Raw genomic sequence first — 17,849 nt, 5'->3', positions numbered from 1 at the left:
CCCTCCCTTGCCCCTTCCTTCTTTCTTTTCTTTTTATTTTTTTTGTCTCTAACTAGAAGCAACACCATGCTATGGGATGAGTTAGATTTCCAAGCTAGACAGCCCTGACTTCAAATCTTCCCTTCACTGACAAGTCACTTAGAAGGAGAACGACCCATCTTCTAGGGTGCTACAGGTCAAGGACCTACCAATGCTCCATGACATAGTCTCTGGATGTGTTTTTACAGGGTCTCAGACTCTCTTGAACATGACACAATACGTTTTCTGTATTGTTCAGATGATACATACACTTAGAGGGTTTAAATGGCTAACGGGTCAAAAGTAGCCCGTGTTCATCCTTTCAGACCTTACCTTGATATCCATCTCGTCTCAGTATCAATGCCTGTTGTCTGCACTTTGGATTTATGGAAGCTCCTCCCCTACTCCTTGTTATACTTTGTGCTTGAAGAGGCCCCTAAGAAGGTTTAAATGTTGAAGGCTTGTCTCAAGATGGTGGGAGGGATGTTTAAACTGTGAGGATGCCAGCTACACAAATGGTTAATGCACTGTTGATTTTAGAATAGAATGGCTGATTGGGCGGTGGGACCCAGGCAGAGGAAGTGTGTCATGGGAGCATGCTTTTGAATGTTCTACCTTATCTGCGGGCCCTTCTCATACTCTCTGTGCCATGAGGTGAGTGTCTTGTTACACCACATGATCCTCACCATGCCATAGTGTTCTTTCTTATCAAGGCCCAGAAACAACAGAACCAAATGAACATGGAATAAAACCTTTGAAACTGTGAGCCAAAGTAAATCCCTCTTCCATTGTTTTGGTCATGTATTTTGTTAAGGTGATAGAAAACTAACGATTCCCCAGACTCCAAAGTTAAGAGCTGTCCTTGGCTGCTTCCATGGGGACTGTCTTAATTACCGTTCCATCACTGTGGGGAGAGGCAATGACTGAAGTATGTAATTAGGGGCTTGCTTATAGTTTCAGAGGAGAAATCCATAACTGTCCTGGTGGAGAGTGTGGCTGCAGACAAGCATGCTGCTGGAGCATCAGCTGAGAGCTTTACATCCTGATCTGCAAGTAGGAGAGAAAGAGAAGGGGCAGGGTGGCTTTTAAAATCTCAAAGGCCACTCTCAGTGATACACCTCTTCCCACAAGGCCACATCTCCTCCAACAAGATCACACTTTCTAGTCCTTCCATAGACAGCCCACCAACTGCAGACTAGACATTCAAATAGATGCATCTGTGGAGGCCATTTCCATCACAGCACCACAGGCATCAACCCAGGCTCAGCTGTCTATATGTTTCCATCTGGGAAATGACCTAAAAAAAAGAGCAGACAGTTGACAGCCAGCTGTGCTAGCAGGGGAAGCATCTTCTGGCCCGTATAGCAAGTGGCCATACCCAGTGCTCAATGGCCATGGTACCATCTTTCAGGCTGCTCTTCTAGTTTGCTACATGTCTACTTTGGTTTCGGCCTACTTCGACTCATATTTGGGCCTTTCTGTTGATTTTGCAAGCTTCTTCTTCTTTTTTTTTTTTTTTTTTTTTTTTTTTTTTTTTTTTTTTTTTTTTGTTTTTCGAGACAGGGGTTCTCTGTATAGCCCTGGCTGTCCTGGAACTCACTTTGTAGACCAGGCTAGCCTTGAACTCAGAAATCCGCCTGCCTCTGCCTCCCGAGTGCTGGGATTAAAGGCCTGTGCTACCAGGCCCGGCACGATTTTGCAAGCTTCTTGATGACCTTATCCAAGTTTCTCCCTCTGCCTCCCGAGTGCTGGGATTAAAGACGTGCACCACCATGCCCGGCTCGACTAACTCAGATTTTATTTCCATTATTTGCAGTTAAGACTTTCACATGGAAGGTCTGTGTCCCTGTGAGAGTCTCTGCTATTCCCGAGTTTTCATACAGATACCCAAGTCATTTACTCCAAGTTCCCGATTGGTTCAGTCTTGTGCTGTCCATTCTCCCTTCCTTTTATTCCCTCTGTGCACAGACAATTCTGTGCTTCTTGGGGCTCCTCATTTCTATGTCCAGTGGGTGAAGACACTTTTTTTGTGCCCAGTCTGCTTGCTGGCCTGTTTCTTCTAGACACTGAATTCTTAGGAGTTTAGGGTGGTACATATTTCTCCCTAAGGTTGTTCTTCACCTCTGGTCCTGTCTTCTGCTCCCATCTTTGGCTGGACTCTACTGGATCAGAGTTCCTTCCAGGAAGGGCCTGAGCATTTCAAGGAGAGGATGTTTTTGACAAGACCCCATAGTTGAGGGCTTGCTAAATCTCAATAGCTTAAGAGATCATTTGGAAAGAGACTCCTCCCTCAAGGGGTCGGATCATAGAATGTCATTTACTTGGCTTCTGGTTATCCATGGACTGTGGCCCTGCCTATGGTGAACTGGCTAGTCTTGGAAATGCAAGAGAGCTGGCTCTGTCAAGCCCTGGAGTGGCTCAGCTGATTTCCTCAACTCTATGCTGGAATCCAGGGGAGATGCAGTATACGCGTTACTTTTAGCAACCCACAATCCTTAGAATTGTTTAAGCTCCTGAGATTCTCCAGAGACGCCTTCTTGAAGATCCGCCTACCGGCTCGCACCTGAACGACGCTCCAAGAATGGATGGTGGGGGATGGTCTTCCCCTGCTTTAAAAACTCAGAACTTTATTAAACTGTGGGCTTTGATCAGGATTCCTTGTCTTAGCCCCGTTCTTTCTCGCCGTCTTTTCCCCTTACAGCCCCAGTTCGCCTTTCAGGATGGACCCGGTTTGAGTGTGGCCGCGGGTGGCCCACTCACTCCCCAGATGTCTTAAACTTGCTTTTTGGCTTTTGAAGTTCTTGGTTCTCAATAACTGTTCTTGCTAACCAAAGTGCATCAGCCAGGAGGTGGTTTTTGTACATAAAAGATAAAGGATGATGAGACTTAGGGCTGCATGATTTGCAAGTTCCTCTTTTCGCTGCCAGCCAGCAATACAGACTTCCATTTCGACTTTAAGAGTGTCTCTCCGAAAAACAAACAAAAAACAAAGAAAAACCAAACTTAGGAGGCAGAGACAGGCGGATTTCTGAGTTTGAGGCCAACCTGGTCTGCAGAGTGAGTTACAGGACAGCCAGGGCTACACAGAGAAGCCTTGTTTCGAAAAACAAACAAACAAACAAAAAAACCCCAAAGAATGTGTGTGTTGCCAGACAGTGTTGGCACACGTCTTTAATCCAGCCCTCAGCAGGCAGAGGCAGGCGGATCTCTGTAAAGCCGAGGCCAGCCTGGGCTACAGAGTGAGTTCCAAGACATCTAGGACTGCACAGAGAAACTCTTGAAGGACAACACAACAAAAACACAGCACAACACAATAAAACAACAACAACAACAACAACAACAACAACAACAACAACAACAACAGTGTCCTGTGTTCTCTGCTGGAATTACCTTGAGACATTCTGGAGGTGTCAATAAGATTCCCAGAGACTGAGATGCCAGAACACTGTAGGCTTCGGGTTCCCTAGGCCAAGGGCTGGGACAGACAGTTCCTTGGGGTGCACACCCTGAGAAGCTCCAGGGTGTCAGGAATGTCGCCCACCTTTTCTTCTGTCAACCCAGATGCTTCTGACCCAACACCTCTACCCTAAATGGAATTACGGAAAGTCGCCTGGATCTTTCCCCTCCAGAGGTGAGTCTGTTTATGGAGCCTTCTGCATAAGACACTTAGGGAAGGCTGGATGCCCCCCTACTTCCAGTGTCTGGGATCCTGAGAGACAGATTCTGGATCTCCTGGGTTCAGTCTGTGTGATGGTCACTCCTGGTTGTTTTACTTGTTGACTGTCTATGTGCCTCAGTATGTTCTGTCAGTTCTTTGGTTGGAGAAACAGATCTAAAATGGGGGGGGGGCAGTGAGCAGTCTCTAGAGGGTTTTGCAGATTAGGACTCATATATTGATGGGTGGCTTTCTCTGGTGCGAGACCCGTACCCCTAGCCTAAGAGTTGTGCAACCCTTCTCAGGGACCTGAATCCTTTTGACTCAACAAGTTAAACAGAGAAATCCCAAATCTCCATCTGTTCTCTCTGCTCTGCTGGAGAAAATTTACCTCCCCCATCTACATGCCCCAGGGGGGCTTCTGGTTGTTCCCAGGGTGGGGTAACTAGTTCCCCCTTCACTGCAAAGGTCCTCCTTCTGCTCACACTCCCAGTGAGCTTGCTGCTGGCTCTGACTGCTTCTCATTTGCTGGCTAGGTACTGGTCCTTCTCTGGTTCCTGGAACGGTGCTAGACATGTGCCTGTTGTCCTTGTCTCAACTCCAGGAAGCTCCATGGGTCACCATCCTCTCTTCTTGTCTCACTTGCTGCTTCTTTTTCTGTACCCTTGCTTGTGGTCCCCATCCAGGTCCCTATGTGGAGGTGTGGAGGGGCCTTCTATCTATCTATCTATCTATCTATCTATCTATCTATCTATCTATCTATCTTATGTATATGAGTGTTCTGTCTTTTTTTTTTTTTTTTTTTTTTTTTGGTTTTTCGAGGGTTTCTCTGTATAGCCCTGGCTGTCCTGGAACTCACTCTGTAGACCAGGCTGGCCTCGAACTCAGAAATCCACCTGCCTCTGCCTCCCAAGTGCTGGGATTAAGAGTGTTCTGTCTTTATGTACACCTGCATGCCAGAAGAGGGCACTGGATCCCATTACAGATGGTTGTGATATGGTTGCTGGGAATCCAACTCAGGACCCCTGGAAGAGCAGCCAGTGCTCTTAGCTGCTGAGGCACGTCTCCAGCCCAGGACCTGGCTTCTTATCTGGGGCCTCTAGCCCTTCACAGTCTGGTCTCTCAATGCACCTACAAGGACCCTTCTGCCATCCTATCCTCTTGCCTCCTGTGTGGTTGTAAATGGAGTGAGCACAGGGCAGAAGAAATTGTTCTCAGGACCACACTCCCTCTGCTCTGTGATCCTGTTTCTGCCAGTTGCTGCTATAGCCATGCTAGTAAAAGAAACTGACAAAGTGGCTAACTACCCTCACACCCTGCAGAGTCCCTCTTGAGGGGGACACCAGAGAGGTGAATGTCCAATGCTTGAATAATGCATTATCAAGCACTTCTCGGAGACCAGCCTGATATCCAACTCTTTAAGACTTCAGCCACCAACCCAGCCAGCCTGCAGCCAGGTGACAATCCAGCAGAGGCCTTCCATTATCTCATGAAAGTGACTGATGTGCTCCAATCTGCCAGACCTTACCTAACTGATGTCTTGATACAAAAAGCCAAAAAAAAAAAAAAAAAAAAAGTACTGTATAATGATGAGAGCAATTTTATTCAAGATAGAATCAGGTTTCACTAGGCCACAGCTGTCACCTTGGACAGGACAGCATTTCTTTCAGCCTAGGGACATCAACACAAAAGTCTGAACTCTTGGCATTAATCCAGGCTCAGGGCAAAGCCATCACCAGATACCCAGACAGTCCTATGCATTTGCCATAGCACATGTCCACAGCATCCTTTATAGGGAGAGGGCACTCCGCACCTAGCCAGAAAGGAAATTAAAAACAAAGAAAAAAATCCTGGTCCTATCAGAGGCCCTATGGCTGCCAAAAGAGGTAGCCGACTTAGCTACCCAGAACGCAGCAGTAGAACGAGTGAGGTCTTAGATCTTGGTCACCCCATCTGAACCCAAATCACTCCAGCGTCCAAAGCACACACAGGGAGAGAGCAAATGGGCAGAAAGGGAGATGCCAGCAGGATGGAAATGTACGGTGGTTCTCACAGGATGGGAGACCTGTACTCCCTGCTGCTCTTGGAAGACAAATGCTTAGGAGGCGCCATCAGCCCACCCACTTGAGGACATTGAAAACTGCTGAGTCACTCAGGCCCATGTAGTACATCCCTCAGCTAGACAGACAGTCTTGTCACAGACACGGTGCCCATGCATCTTTTGTATACAAGGAAACCCCCAAAGAGGAAGAGAAGCCCCCAAAGGAGTCCATGCCCAAGAAAGCACTCCCGGAGAACACTGGGAAGTGGACTTCACCCATGGTTCTTAGGTATGAGTATTTCTTCATCTTCATAGATACCTTCTCTGCATGGGTGGAAGCCTATCCCACCGGGATGGAAACAGCCTCAGTGGTCACCAAGAAACTCCTCCAAGAGTTAATTCCTAGATTTGAGTTGCTTCTCTCTCTGGGATTCAAGCAACCGCCTAGCTTTCACTGTCCAAGTTTCCCTAAATCTGGCAAAAATTTCTAAACATTGATTGGAAACGAAGTTCAGGGCAGATAGAAAGGATGACTAGGGACTTAAAAGGGACTTTAACTAAATATGTCCTTGAGACCAGTGGAAATTGGGTCAACCTCCTACCACACGCCCTTTTAGGAGTGTCTGTGGGGTTTTATCGATGTGAAGAGACAACATGACCACGGCAACTCTTATAGAGGAAAACATTTAGTTGGGGCTGCTTACTGGTTCTGAGGTTTAGTCCATTATCATCATGGCAGGAAACACGGCAGCTTGCATGCAGACATGGTGCTGTAAAAGGAGCTGCAAGTTCTGCATCTTCATCTGAAGGCAGCATAAGGTGTCTGTGTTCCATAGTGGCCAGACATGAGCATAGAAGACCTTAAAGTGTGCCACACACAGTGGCACACTTACTCCGACAAGGTCACAACTACCATAACGAGGCCACACCTCCTAGTCGGGCTATTCTCTAGGGGCCAAGATTCAAACACATGAGTCTATGGGGGACACCTAATCAAACCACCACAAATAGACCTCCCCATCCTATTTGAAATCACGTGGGAGGCCACCCCTTTCCTCCTTAAGCTAGTCATAGGCACAAATTACTAACCATCCTTCCTCAAGACCTCACAGGCCCTGCAACAGACCCAGAGGACTAGCCAGCAGGCAGTTCAAGGGGCTGCACCTTAGCCCAAGTTTATGCTCACAAATTCCAGCCTGGTGACCTTGTGTGAGTAAAGGGAATCCCAGAGCAGATCCTGGAGGCCATGCAGAGAGGCCTACGCCCGTGGTCCTCACCATCTCCTCTACCGTGAAGGCCACGAGTCACCTGTTGAGGTTTGATCTTTTGCTATGCTAAACACTGGTTGCTCCCAGAGACCAGACATAGACCCCAGGTGACACTATGTGACCTTGCTCCCAAAATTATTCTTGATTGGTGAATAAAGATGCTGAATAAAGATGCTGACAGCCAATAGCTGGGCAGGACAGACACAAGCAGGATTTAGGGTTCCTGGGCTTGGAGTGGGAGGAGTCCACGAGAAAAGAAAGGAAGATGGAGAGAGGAGAAGAGGCCATGGGGTAAGGATCTTAAAATCATGGCTACGAGGGCATTGGAGTTAAGAGCAGTCCAGATGGAGCATGGCAAGTCATAGTGTGGGGCTATTGGCATGGAAATACATATAATATCATGGAGGGTAGATATCTGCTCAGTTCTAGTGCTGATTAAGGTTTATATAAATGAAAGGTTGCGAGTGTCTTTTATCAAGGAATTGAAAGGTGAGGTACAAGCCCCATATTGAGATTAAATATTTCTGCAACAAATCCCACAGATCCACCATACCTAGTTGGAGGAAGCTAGATAATGACACATTCTCTGACGATCCCACAATTATGGCTGTCCTATTTTGTCTTCTTTGATCCCTGTGGGAAAGACCCCAAGCTCCCATAATCCAGGACTTTGGGTATGGGAATTAAGAAAGATCAGGACCTGGGGGCTCACAGCCAACCCACTTACCAAAACCCAATCCAGCTTCCAGGTAGATTTCTGTAAACTACTCTAACCAGAGGCATCCGGGGATGGTTCACTCACAGCTGGGGCTGTGGGGCCACCGGTGAAGAGAAGAGCTCTGATCTATTCAACACTGTGCCTGCCGGGACAATGTTCCCTGTTCTCAGCTGCCAGAAGCCAGGGGACTATTACTGTGCTCAGTGCGGTTGTGAAACTGAGTCCTTGGGGCACACTGATTGCTTCATAGTCCTAGAGAGAAAACCATCATCACCTGCCTGTGGCCACAGGCAATGCGACCCAGTATTCATAAAGATTATGGCTTGGCAGGGAACTGAAAGTCATTACTGGGAAGCTTGTAGAACTTGGGGAGTCAGGTTATACCTGAATGGTCCAGACCCAGGCAGCAAATGTACTATTAAAAAACAAAAAACAAAAACAACCCTGCTCCTAGGGCAATCCAGCACATCGGGCTGAATGGGCCCATCAGCCTCAACCAGCCTATCTTGGCACCCAAGATGCAACCCCCGCCCCAGGTGGTAAGTGTATGCCTTACACCTCCAGTTTGTCCAGGAACTTCCCCAGTAACCTCAAGGATAAAAGTTAAGGAGGCAGCTGAAGCAGTGTGCTAGAAGTTTCTCAACCAGATGTACATAGAGACTGCTGCCTATGCCTGAGTCCCCAACCCCACATGCTATGTTGGGGTTGGAACTGATCAAGCAATAAGCTCCATTCCAACCCTAACAGCTGTAAATGGGGCCAACCTACGCTCACTGTGGGGACCTCCAAGGGAGGGGTGTATGCTTCCGGGATAGTTTCCCCCAAGCAGATCCTGTCGTCAGACACAGAAGTTTAAGATACTGGAAATAATACATCCGGGCCATGTAGAGCATTTTCTGACTGTTGGCACCGGAGGAGAGCCCACTCTTTTGTGTCTTCGTGCATGCCATACCACAGGTGTTCATTTGTAACGGAGAAGAAGGCAGGGCCCACTTAAATCTAGACTCTGGGCTCTTAACACTGCCCCCACCCCCCAGTCTAGAACCTAGTCACTCTGACAAAAGCAGCTTTGTCTCAGACTTCTTGCCACCCCACAGGCCCCCTGCTGAAAGCCCCGGTTTGAGTTCTGTCACTTGGAACTAAAAATGTTCTGACTGTCAGTGACAGATGGGTATCGGAGAAGAGCTGTCTAGATTTAACAATGGGCCATGTTGCAGTAGAAAATGGGAATTTTTCTTTTCCTCCTCTTCCCTCCCCTATCTTATGCCAGTCTTCCACAAAGCTCCAACCAGCACTTCATCAGGCTTGCCTCCTGGGTCTCCAGAGTCTGTCAGCTGAGAAGGGCTTGTGACTCAACTATCTTTGCTTTTTACTTAGTTGCTCCCCCCATACTCAGGAATAAATCTTGGTTTCTTTGAACTTGGAATAAAAATTGAGTCAGATTTGGGACCCGAACCTTGGAACACATGGGGAGGCAGATGGAGGAGGGTTGATTTTCACTGTTTCGTACTCTCTGTGTTTCTACTTTTCAGCCAGGTGCCATGTGGTGCCAGACATGTGGCATGTTTAGTAAGTATTGGCAGACTGAAGGAAATAGGACAAGTGTGCACACACTCATACACACGCACACACGCACACACGCACACGCACACACACCCACACATATACACCCACACCCACATATACACTCACACACACACACACACGCACACACACACACACACACACAGAGTATAAAATATGTGATCTCAGCCCTTTGTGGAGGAGGGGGTCTCCTGGTTTGTTTGGCAAGGTGATCTCAGTAAGGGCTTCAGTCCATTTAGTACTCTAGATGGGAGTGAGGGGGTGGGGAGTTGAGGCTCAGGGGAGAGAGCACCTTGGAGTTGGAGAGGAGAGGGATTAGGGGCAGATTTGAGGAGGAATAACTTAGATCTGTTCTGTAAAGGCAGTTGGGTTTTAGTGAGGGGACAAGTGGAGAAGGAGCTGTAAAATGAACATGGTGTCCTTTCAGGGCCGGTGTAGACTATGACAGCTAGAGGCAGGAGGTCTGGCTGGTGATGGGGGAGAGAGTTAGTCAGGGTGGCTGAGATGCCTTTCATGCATAGTCGGGGTGGGGGTGGGGAGCAAGTAAGAAGCCCTCCTTTCCTAGCTACGTTGGGCCAAGATGAGAGGCTATTGGTTAGGCACACAGCAACGGAGTTTGTATGTATTGTGGGTGTGAGTGTGTGTGCCAGTCTGCCGTTCAATGTGATGGTACCTTGGGGTTTGTCTGTATTTTTAGAGATTTCTAGTTGTAACACAAATCAGGTATTGACACTTTTTTTCTTTTTGCTTGTTATTGTTTTGTAGCAGGAGACAATTTCCTTCAAGCTAAAGGCTGATTCTAGAATTCTCCAGCCTTGACAGCTACCCCCTACTCCCTGCCTTTACACACCCTGGCTCTGCTGTTTCCAATAGAGGCAGGGAGTGAGACCGAATTGGGGGTGATGTCTCTTGTAGCTTTCCAGTTGGGCTCCTGCTTGCAGACCAAGGGACCAGTGGTGACCCCTCTCCTGGGTCTCTGCTTCCTTTCACCTTCTAGCCTATTCTCTTAGATGGTCCCACAGATTGTTCTTGGCGGCGGTGGGGGCTTCCTGATTGTTGGCGAAGGGCCTCTAAAGAGCCATATGTCCCCGAGTGGCCTCCTTGTCCACTGCAGCCTGAATGTTGCAGGAGGCCCGGATGCCAGACTTGATGGCGGTGTCTATCCAGCTGTGCGGCAGGCAGGTATGCTCCCCAGCAAAGTAGATGCGGCCCTCTGGCTGGAAGAGCTGCTTCGAGTAGTCCACAAATTGGTAGGGTGTGAACTCTGCAAAGGCGCCAATGGTGAAGGGGTCTAGAGACCAGTGCTTGATCGCTGACTTGGGGCACATGCGCTTTAGCTCCTCCTTGGGTATGCGGTGCACTGCCGCAAGGTCATCCAGCACAACGTCTACCACCTGGCTGGGCTTCAGGGCAGCAAAGAAGGAGGAATCATCACCCACAGTGAAAGAGGCCAGCAGGACTCCCTTGCCGCCTGGCAGGCTGTGGCTGGGATAGTAAATGTAGCGGGAGGGTCGGTCAGTGATGGAGTAGCCGCCCCGGATGCCATCCTGTTCCCAGAAGCGTTTGTTGCACACTAAAACCACCTTGGTGGCACTGGTGTAATGAACGGAGCGCAGGGCATGTGTTTTGTCTCGGGACAGAGGTGGCTGGAAGTTGATGAGGCGAGTGGCCTTGGCTGAGGCAGTGATGATGACGTAATCCGCAGTGAGTTGGTGCAGTGCAGAGGTGGGCCCATCTGTACTGTACAAAACCTTAACCTTGGGCCCGTCTCTCACCACTCTTTCTACTTTGGATCCCAGACGGATGGTGCCAGGCTTCAGGCTAGCACTGAGGCCATTGGGGAGTTGGTCAAAGCCACCGGTAATCTCTGAAAATCTGCAGGTGTGGAGAGGAAAAGATGAGCGGGAGACACTACCAGACCTGTGTGTCCCATGGTCCTGGGCATACTTCCGGTCTGAAAAGGGAAGAACCTATCTCCCGCCTTCTTGTGTGGGATGCTTTATGAATGTCACCTTCATGAATACGTAGCCCCGTGTTAGACAGAGATTGTTGCTTGAATGCTCTTCCCTCCCCCTCGTTAGTAAATACCCAATAAACCAGTCCTGGGGACTGGATCCTTCCTGGCCCCAGGTCAGCCTTACTGGTCACTTTTGGAGAAGATGCTTGCAATCCTCAGGGACTCCAGGAGGGACTTATAGTATCCAGCATTCTCATTCATTATATCCCCGATCATCTCGATGGCCCCTTTGCTCAGCGTTCCTTCCTTCATCAGGTAAGCCTATGGGAGGAGGCACCATAGATGCAAATATGGGTTAGAGGGTCTGATCTAGGGAGGCTTTAGCAGGGGCCTGGGACCAGCAGTAGACATGGGCTTGAGGGAAGCAACGGCTTTGACAGTAGGAATGGGGGTTTCCTGTGATAAGGCAACTTATAGCTTCCCCTGCATCCTGGGGCCTCTGTCACTTACCTTGGTGGAGTAAGAGTCATAAAGGGAGAGCAGCTGGCTGCAGTTGGATGTCTTCCTATGTGGCTTGATCTGCAGAGGGGGAGGAGAGGTATTGTTAATCTGGGCTTCCAGAACATCTAGCCAGGACATCTAGGCTGTTGTAGACAAGGTCATAGGGCAACAGGTGCCTCACATGCCTTTAGATTAGAGTCAAGATCTTTGGATGGCCCCCGAAGAGGCTAGGAAAGGCCAGGAAAGGGCAGTTCCCAGAGCTCCTGGGTGTGCCTTCTTCCCCGAGTATGTCCCCTTCATTTGAAGATGCCATATAGGGAGGTTTCTGTTGAGACAGTTTCACATAGCCAAGGTTGGCTTCAAAGTCACTGTATAGCTGAGACTACTCGTCAATCTAGGCCCCCCTGCCTCTCTGTCCCAAATACTGGTATTAAAATCAGGTACTATCACACCTGACTTGAAATAGAACACTAGTTCAGGACAAAAATTTAAGGTGACTATTCAGTTGATAATATACTTGCTGAATAAGACTGGGGACCTGAGTGCTATACCCACCATCTATAGAAAAGTAGCATGTGTTGGAGCAGGAGAGATATCTCTGTTTTTAAGAACACTGGCTGTTCTTCCAGAGGACCTGGGTTCAATTCCCAGCACCCACAATGGCAGCTTACAATTCCAGGGAATCTGAAACACTTTCACAGACATACATGCAGGCAAAACATCAATTCACCTTTAAAAAAGGGTGTGAGCCAGGTGGTGTTGCCACACACCTTTAATCCCAGTACTCAGGAGGCAGAGGCAGGCAGATTTCAGTGAGTTTGAGACCAACTTGGTCTACAAAGAGAGATCCAGGACAGCTCAGGCTACACAGAGAAACCTTGTCTCAACAAACAAACAAACAAACAAACAAACAAACAAACCAAAATGCAAGCAAGCAAGCAAACAAACAAATAAAGCAGGATGTAGTATCACAGGACTGTCATGTCAGCACTGGGAAGATAGAAACAGTAGGATCACTGGGGTTGCTGACCAGCAGTCTATCAGAATTAGCAAGCTCCAAGTTCAGTGAGAAACTGCCAAAAATAAAATAAGGTAGAAAGCAATCAAGGAAGACATCTGGTATTGACCACTGACTTCTACAAAAATGTGTACGTGCATCCGTATTCACCTAGATATGTGCACACACACACACACACACACACACACATACACACACACGTATACTCGTGGGTACATGTGCATGGGTACATATGCACATGCACACACACACAGACACAGATATATACAGACATACACATGGACACACAGACTCACAGAAGCACCCCCAACCCCCCCCCCCCATCATCATCATCCTTTAAGGTAAAGATCTTCACTTTCATTTAAGATGATGGATTCACTATCAAGGACTTCTAATCTACTTCCTCCTTTCTTTACACTGTTGCCGACCAAGTCATGGCCCCTGAGTTGGTCAGAGACAGAGAGAAGGGCTGAGAGTGGAGCTGTGGTGACAAACTTAACAGGAGTTAGAAGGTAGAGGGAGCAATCCTAAGAGTATTGGGTGAGTCAGGTGATCTGAATCCACGTACTGATTTGCTGTGTAACCTTAGGCACCACCCCTTTCCTTCTTGGTCCCAGCAGGGAAAGGCAGCAGGTACCTTGGTGATAGCTTGGTGGAACAGATCTGTGACAGTTTTGTTCTTCTCTGTGGGCTTCAGGGGGTAGCCCAAGATCCCTGGGTTAGCCATGACTTCTGAGGCACGATAGCGTTGCCCATTGAGTAGGTACCAGGTGTTGCCATCATACTGGTTGAACTTATTCAGTTTCAGGCCAAGTTTCTGGACATAGGTGCGGATTAGCCTGGAGCAGAGATAGAAGTGACATCCTTGTTCCTTCTGGTCCCACATTAGAAGTCACTTCTGGTAAAAACCAGTGTAAACTTGTGCTGAGGAACTCAAACTGATTGCTTGTTCAACTGTGATCTCATTAAAATGTTGTGAGCCTCAGATCCCCTACTCCCAAGGCTCAGAGGGCAGGATGTTCAATGAATTAAGGCGCTTTATGGAATCCCAGCCAGTAGGACTCGAAAGCGCAGACAAATGCCCCTTGTTTCAGACAGCGTCTGAGATCCCACTGTGCACTTTTAAGTAACTTTGAGGCTGTATTTAGTGACTTCCACTTTGGGATGGTGTAGGTGTTTTTGTTTTTGATGGTTTGGCGGGTAAGTGTGGGTTCGTTCAATTTATATTAAATGCAAAACAACAACAACAACAACAACAACAACAACAACAACCAATCTGTGGAGATCCAGTCTAGAACAAAGTTAGTGCTGAACAAATGACAGATGTTGTTAATAGAATGTGTTATCATTTCTCAGCTTACTTGGATGTAGCTGACAACTATGAGACCACCCATATTTACATTGTAGTTTGGTGAGCTGGCAGCGATGATTGTCAGTTTGGGATCTATCGTTTCCTGGGTGACCCTCAGTCTCCTGTGATCTCGGCTATTGAAGTGGGGGATAAGTATCAGCCTTGACTAATTGGGTTGGGTCACATGACACAGGGCTGCCTAATCTACTTGCCCTTTCTTTCCACTGTTGCCGACCAAGTCGCAGCCCCTGAGTTTCTCAGAGACAGATGAAAAGGGTTGAGGGTGGAGCTGAGGGTGGTAACCAACTCAACGGAAGTCAGAAGGTAAGGGAGCCATCAGAAGAGTATTGGGTGCTGAAGGATAGCATCGGGTCCCTCCCACATTTTCCATACCTCCCCCGACCCCCAACTTCCATATTCCTTTTGCTCCTTCTCTTCCCCAGGACTTACTTGTGGCTTTCTGGGATTCGCATGGGTCCGAGTTCAAAGTACCAGCCTTCCTCCTTGTTTCTGAGCGTGACCACCCGACCTCCGATGTGATTGCTGGCTTCCAGGATGGTTACCTGGAGATCAGAAGAGCTGCTGTCATTCTTAGGGAGGGCTGTCCTTTCTCCTCACCCCATTTCCTACCTCCAAAGAGCCATAGGCTCTGGCCTGGAGGCTCTGAACATACAAGGTAACCTCCCTGGGGCTGTTTGCTCCAGAGGGTCCTGAGTGATTTGAGGCTTTCGCCTGGTAGCTTAGCCTTTTGTCTCCATAAAAACGTGAATGGTGGTTAGCAATGGTTAAGGTCCAGGAAGTTGGTGGAGACTAGCTGGTACATTCAATTGTGCATTGCCAGGCTAGTCACTTGTTTTCAACCCAAGGAGGCAAATGGGAGGCTGATGATCAAGGCTTCTCTCAAGACCTTCTTACCTCGTGACCAGCATCCTGTAGGGTCTTAGCTGCCACTAGGCCTGCCATGCCAGCTCCCACTACCACCACACGCTTAGACAGTGGGGAGGTATGGAGCCCATTCTGGGCTATGAGAAGGAAGGCCTCATAATCAGGATCCTGGAAACACTTGACAAGGTCCTCATAGAAGGCAAGGCAGCTGGAGATGGACAGCAGGATCCCCCAAACAAGGATTCCTGGGGGCAGAGAAAGCAAAAGGGTGGCCTTCCAGGAGCCAAGGCTCTGGGTTCAGTTTACCCAGGATGTGGGAGCCAGTGCAGGGCAGTCAGATGAGGACCTTGTCTGGCAAGTGTGTGGTGGTAGATATGAATATTTGGTATTACGTGTGTATGAAGACGATTGTGTTGTGCAGGGTATGGGTATACTGTGAACTGCAGTGTTATTTATGTGATTAATGTGTGATTTGTGAACATGGCTTGTACCCTGGAAACTCGTGGTTGAGGGAGGTTGATAGGTGACTGTACATATGGCTATTCCTGATGGAGAGTGTGCCTGTGTGCTCACCTGTGGCTGTAAAGGACTGGGGCTGTGTAGACCTGTCAGTTTGTGTGCGGGAGTGTGACCGCAGTTTGCATTTACTTCGTATGACTGCACAGTTTGAGACTGTGTGTGAGGGATGCATTTGTGGAATGGTGTGGACGCCTGGGTGTGACTGAGTCTGTATAGGAAGGTGAGGTGGATTGAGAGCTGGTTTTAGTGTGAGGAGGACAGGATGTGTTCCTCTGCTCGAGTCTGAGGGAGAAATGTGGGTGCTTGTGTGGGTTCTGTGAGTGTGTCTGGAAAGTAAAGCTGTGTGGGGAAGACAGTTGGAGAGCAATGACGAGGGAGAGGAAGGGTGTGTCTACTGGTAAAAAGGTTCCCTTCTCCTGGCAGAAGTGAGGAGTGACCTGTGGGAAACAGGCAGTCCTTAAAGTTTTTTTTTCTTCCAGCCTCATCTATGTTTTCTCAAAGCTCCCTTCTAAAAGTATTGCACACGATATCAAGATTAGAACGCATCACTCCGACAGTGACAACCATATAACACGTCTTGAGTGGCTTGATTTTCTTGCTCACAGCTGGCCTTGTCTGACAGGAAGGGCTATTTGGTTCTCTCAGTGTCCCCTGCCCTTAAGTGGGCCAGGTGAGGACTATACACCCTGAGCTCCATCCAGAAGCTGAGCTTTCAACTGGTGAGAACCCTTTTAGTGTCTTTGTAGCATAGAGGCCACTGAAACTCCTCGAAGGACTAGAACTTTTAGGGACCAGTGACTGAGGAGGCAACGTTAGTCCTTTCCTAGTGCTAAGACAGCTTTCCACTGGGACAACTCATTAGAAAAGAGGAGAGACCTTACCAAGCCCAAGGGAGGGAGTCCCTAAATCTCAGCTCCCCCGTCCCTTTACCCCACTCTGCCTCGACCTTCTTATCCACTCTCCAGACCTTACAGTTTCCCCTGAGCTGTCAACCAGCATTTGTTTCTTGACTCCTCTGCTCTTGCCTTTGAATGGATCCAACCCCTGATCCCTCCTCCAGATCCATCTCCATGGAACTCCTTTTCAACATCCTGAGCCATCCCCAGGTAAAGCCGAATTCCTGTCTCAGTTCTAACTCTCTTTACTCTTATATGGTCTTCAGCTGAGACATCCTCAGACCTACACCCAACCCACTGACCCATGTCCCTTTCCGATCCAACACCTATGCCTATTTCAGTATCTAACTCTTCCTTGCTCAGTCACTTCCAGACCTGGAGGAGAACTCACTTACCACTCTTCTTGGCCATGGTCCTGAAACTCTTGCGGAACTCCGAGCCGCTCCTCTTCTCTTTATGAAGAAGCAGCACCTCTCTGGCAATATTTGGCTCTTATCCCACCAATCGGTCTCTGGCCCTATTGACTCAGCCAAGCAGGACGGCCCTGAACCAAGGCCTGACCCGTCAGGTGAGATGGTAGTAATAGCTGACTTCACCTTCCTCTCATCTTCAATCCACTTTCCCCCTGACAGTCTCTTCTAGAAAAGCCCCTCTTCTGGCCCTCCTGTTGCAAAGGAGCAAGAGGGGAATGGCAGCAGGTGGGCCATTGTGAACTTGCTGTGGTCACTCTGGGAAGGGATGAGGGCTGGGTGGGACATCTGGTCTCTGAACTTCCAGCACAAGCCAGAGCTCCTGACAGCCCACAATACAGAACGCCTGCTTTCCCCTGCTGGTGCACCATGTTACTTTATTTCCATGTCTGTTTGGGATAGGGATCTGGCCAGGAGCTCCTGTACAATAATCATGCCTCTCTGTCCCTCTCCCTCGAAGGCTCCCAGGTTGGCAGAGGTCTCTAGCCTGGCCCATTTCCAGCACAGAGCATTTTGTGCTGCTTCCTCTGGGACCTCCAGGGGTTCCTTTAGACGCAGTGTACTTCTCTGGCAATGTACTTCCTTCCCTTAAGGAATGGAGCCAGGTAACTGTTCTGCCAAGACTAGCTTTTGTTGAGAGGCTGGCTGGCAAGCCAAATGAACAGAAAGTCTGCACCCGACCAGCAGCGTGGGAGCTGGGGGTGAGGAAAAGAGTGGGGGAAGGTAGTTCTGGCATCAGGTGGCATGGGGGAGGGGTAGGAGCAACAGAATTGACAGAACTGGGTTGAGTCCTGCTTGGTCCTGGAAGACTTGTGTGTCTTGGAATACAGAATCGATACCTTTTGTTTTTGTTTTGATTGATTTATTTATTGTATATGTGTACACTGTAGCTGTCTTCAAACACACCAGAAGAGGGCATCAGATCCCATTACAGATGATTGTGAGCCACCACGTGGTTGCTGGGATTT

The 17,849-nt window shown here is 48.6% G+C and overlaps 1 protein-coding gene across 1 annotated transcript; it reads right to left on the bottom strand.

Moving 5' to 3' along the window:
- Nucleotides 1-10,025: 10,025 nt before the first annotated feature.
- Nucleotides 10,026-17,257, bottom strand: LOC110323726 (L-amino-acid oxidase-like). The gene is made up of 7 exons (XM_021201085.1): nt 16,807-17,257; nt 15,027-15,241; nt 14,562-14,674; nt 13,398-13,599; nt 11,752-11,820; nt 11,426-11,562; nt 10,026-11,159 (listed from the first exon to the last, which is right to left on the bottom strand). Exons 1-7 carry the CDS (start codon nt 16,820-16,822, stop codon nt 10,355-10,357), a joined length of 1,557 nt encoding a protein of 518 aa, XP_021056744.1. The 5' UTR covers nt 16,823-17,257; the 3' UTR covers nt 10,026-10,354.
- Between the last annotated feature and the right edge of the window lie 592 nt (nt 17,258-17,849).

This window comes from Mus pahari, chromosome 6 (assembly GCF_900095145.1).
Source record: "Mus pahari chromosome 6, PAHARI_EIJ_v1.1, whole genome shotgun sequence".
Lineage (NCBI taxonomy): Eukaryota > Metazoa > Chordata > Mammalia > Rodentia > Muridae > Mus > Mus pahari.
The sequence above is the reverse complement of the archived record's forward strand: the minus strand, read 5'-3'. Positions and strand labels throughout refer to the sequence as shown.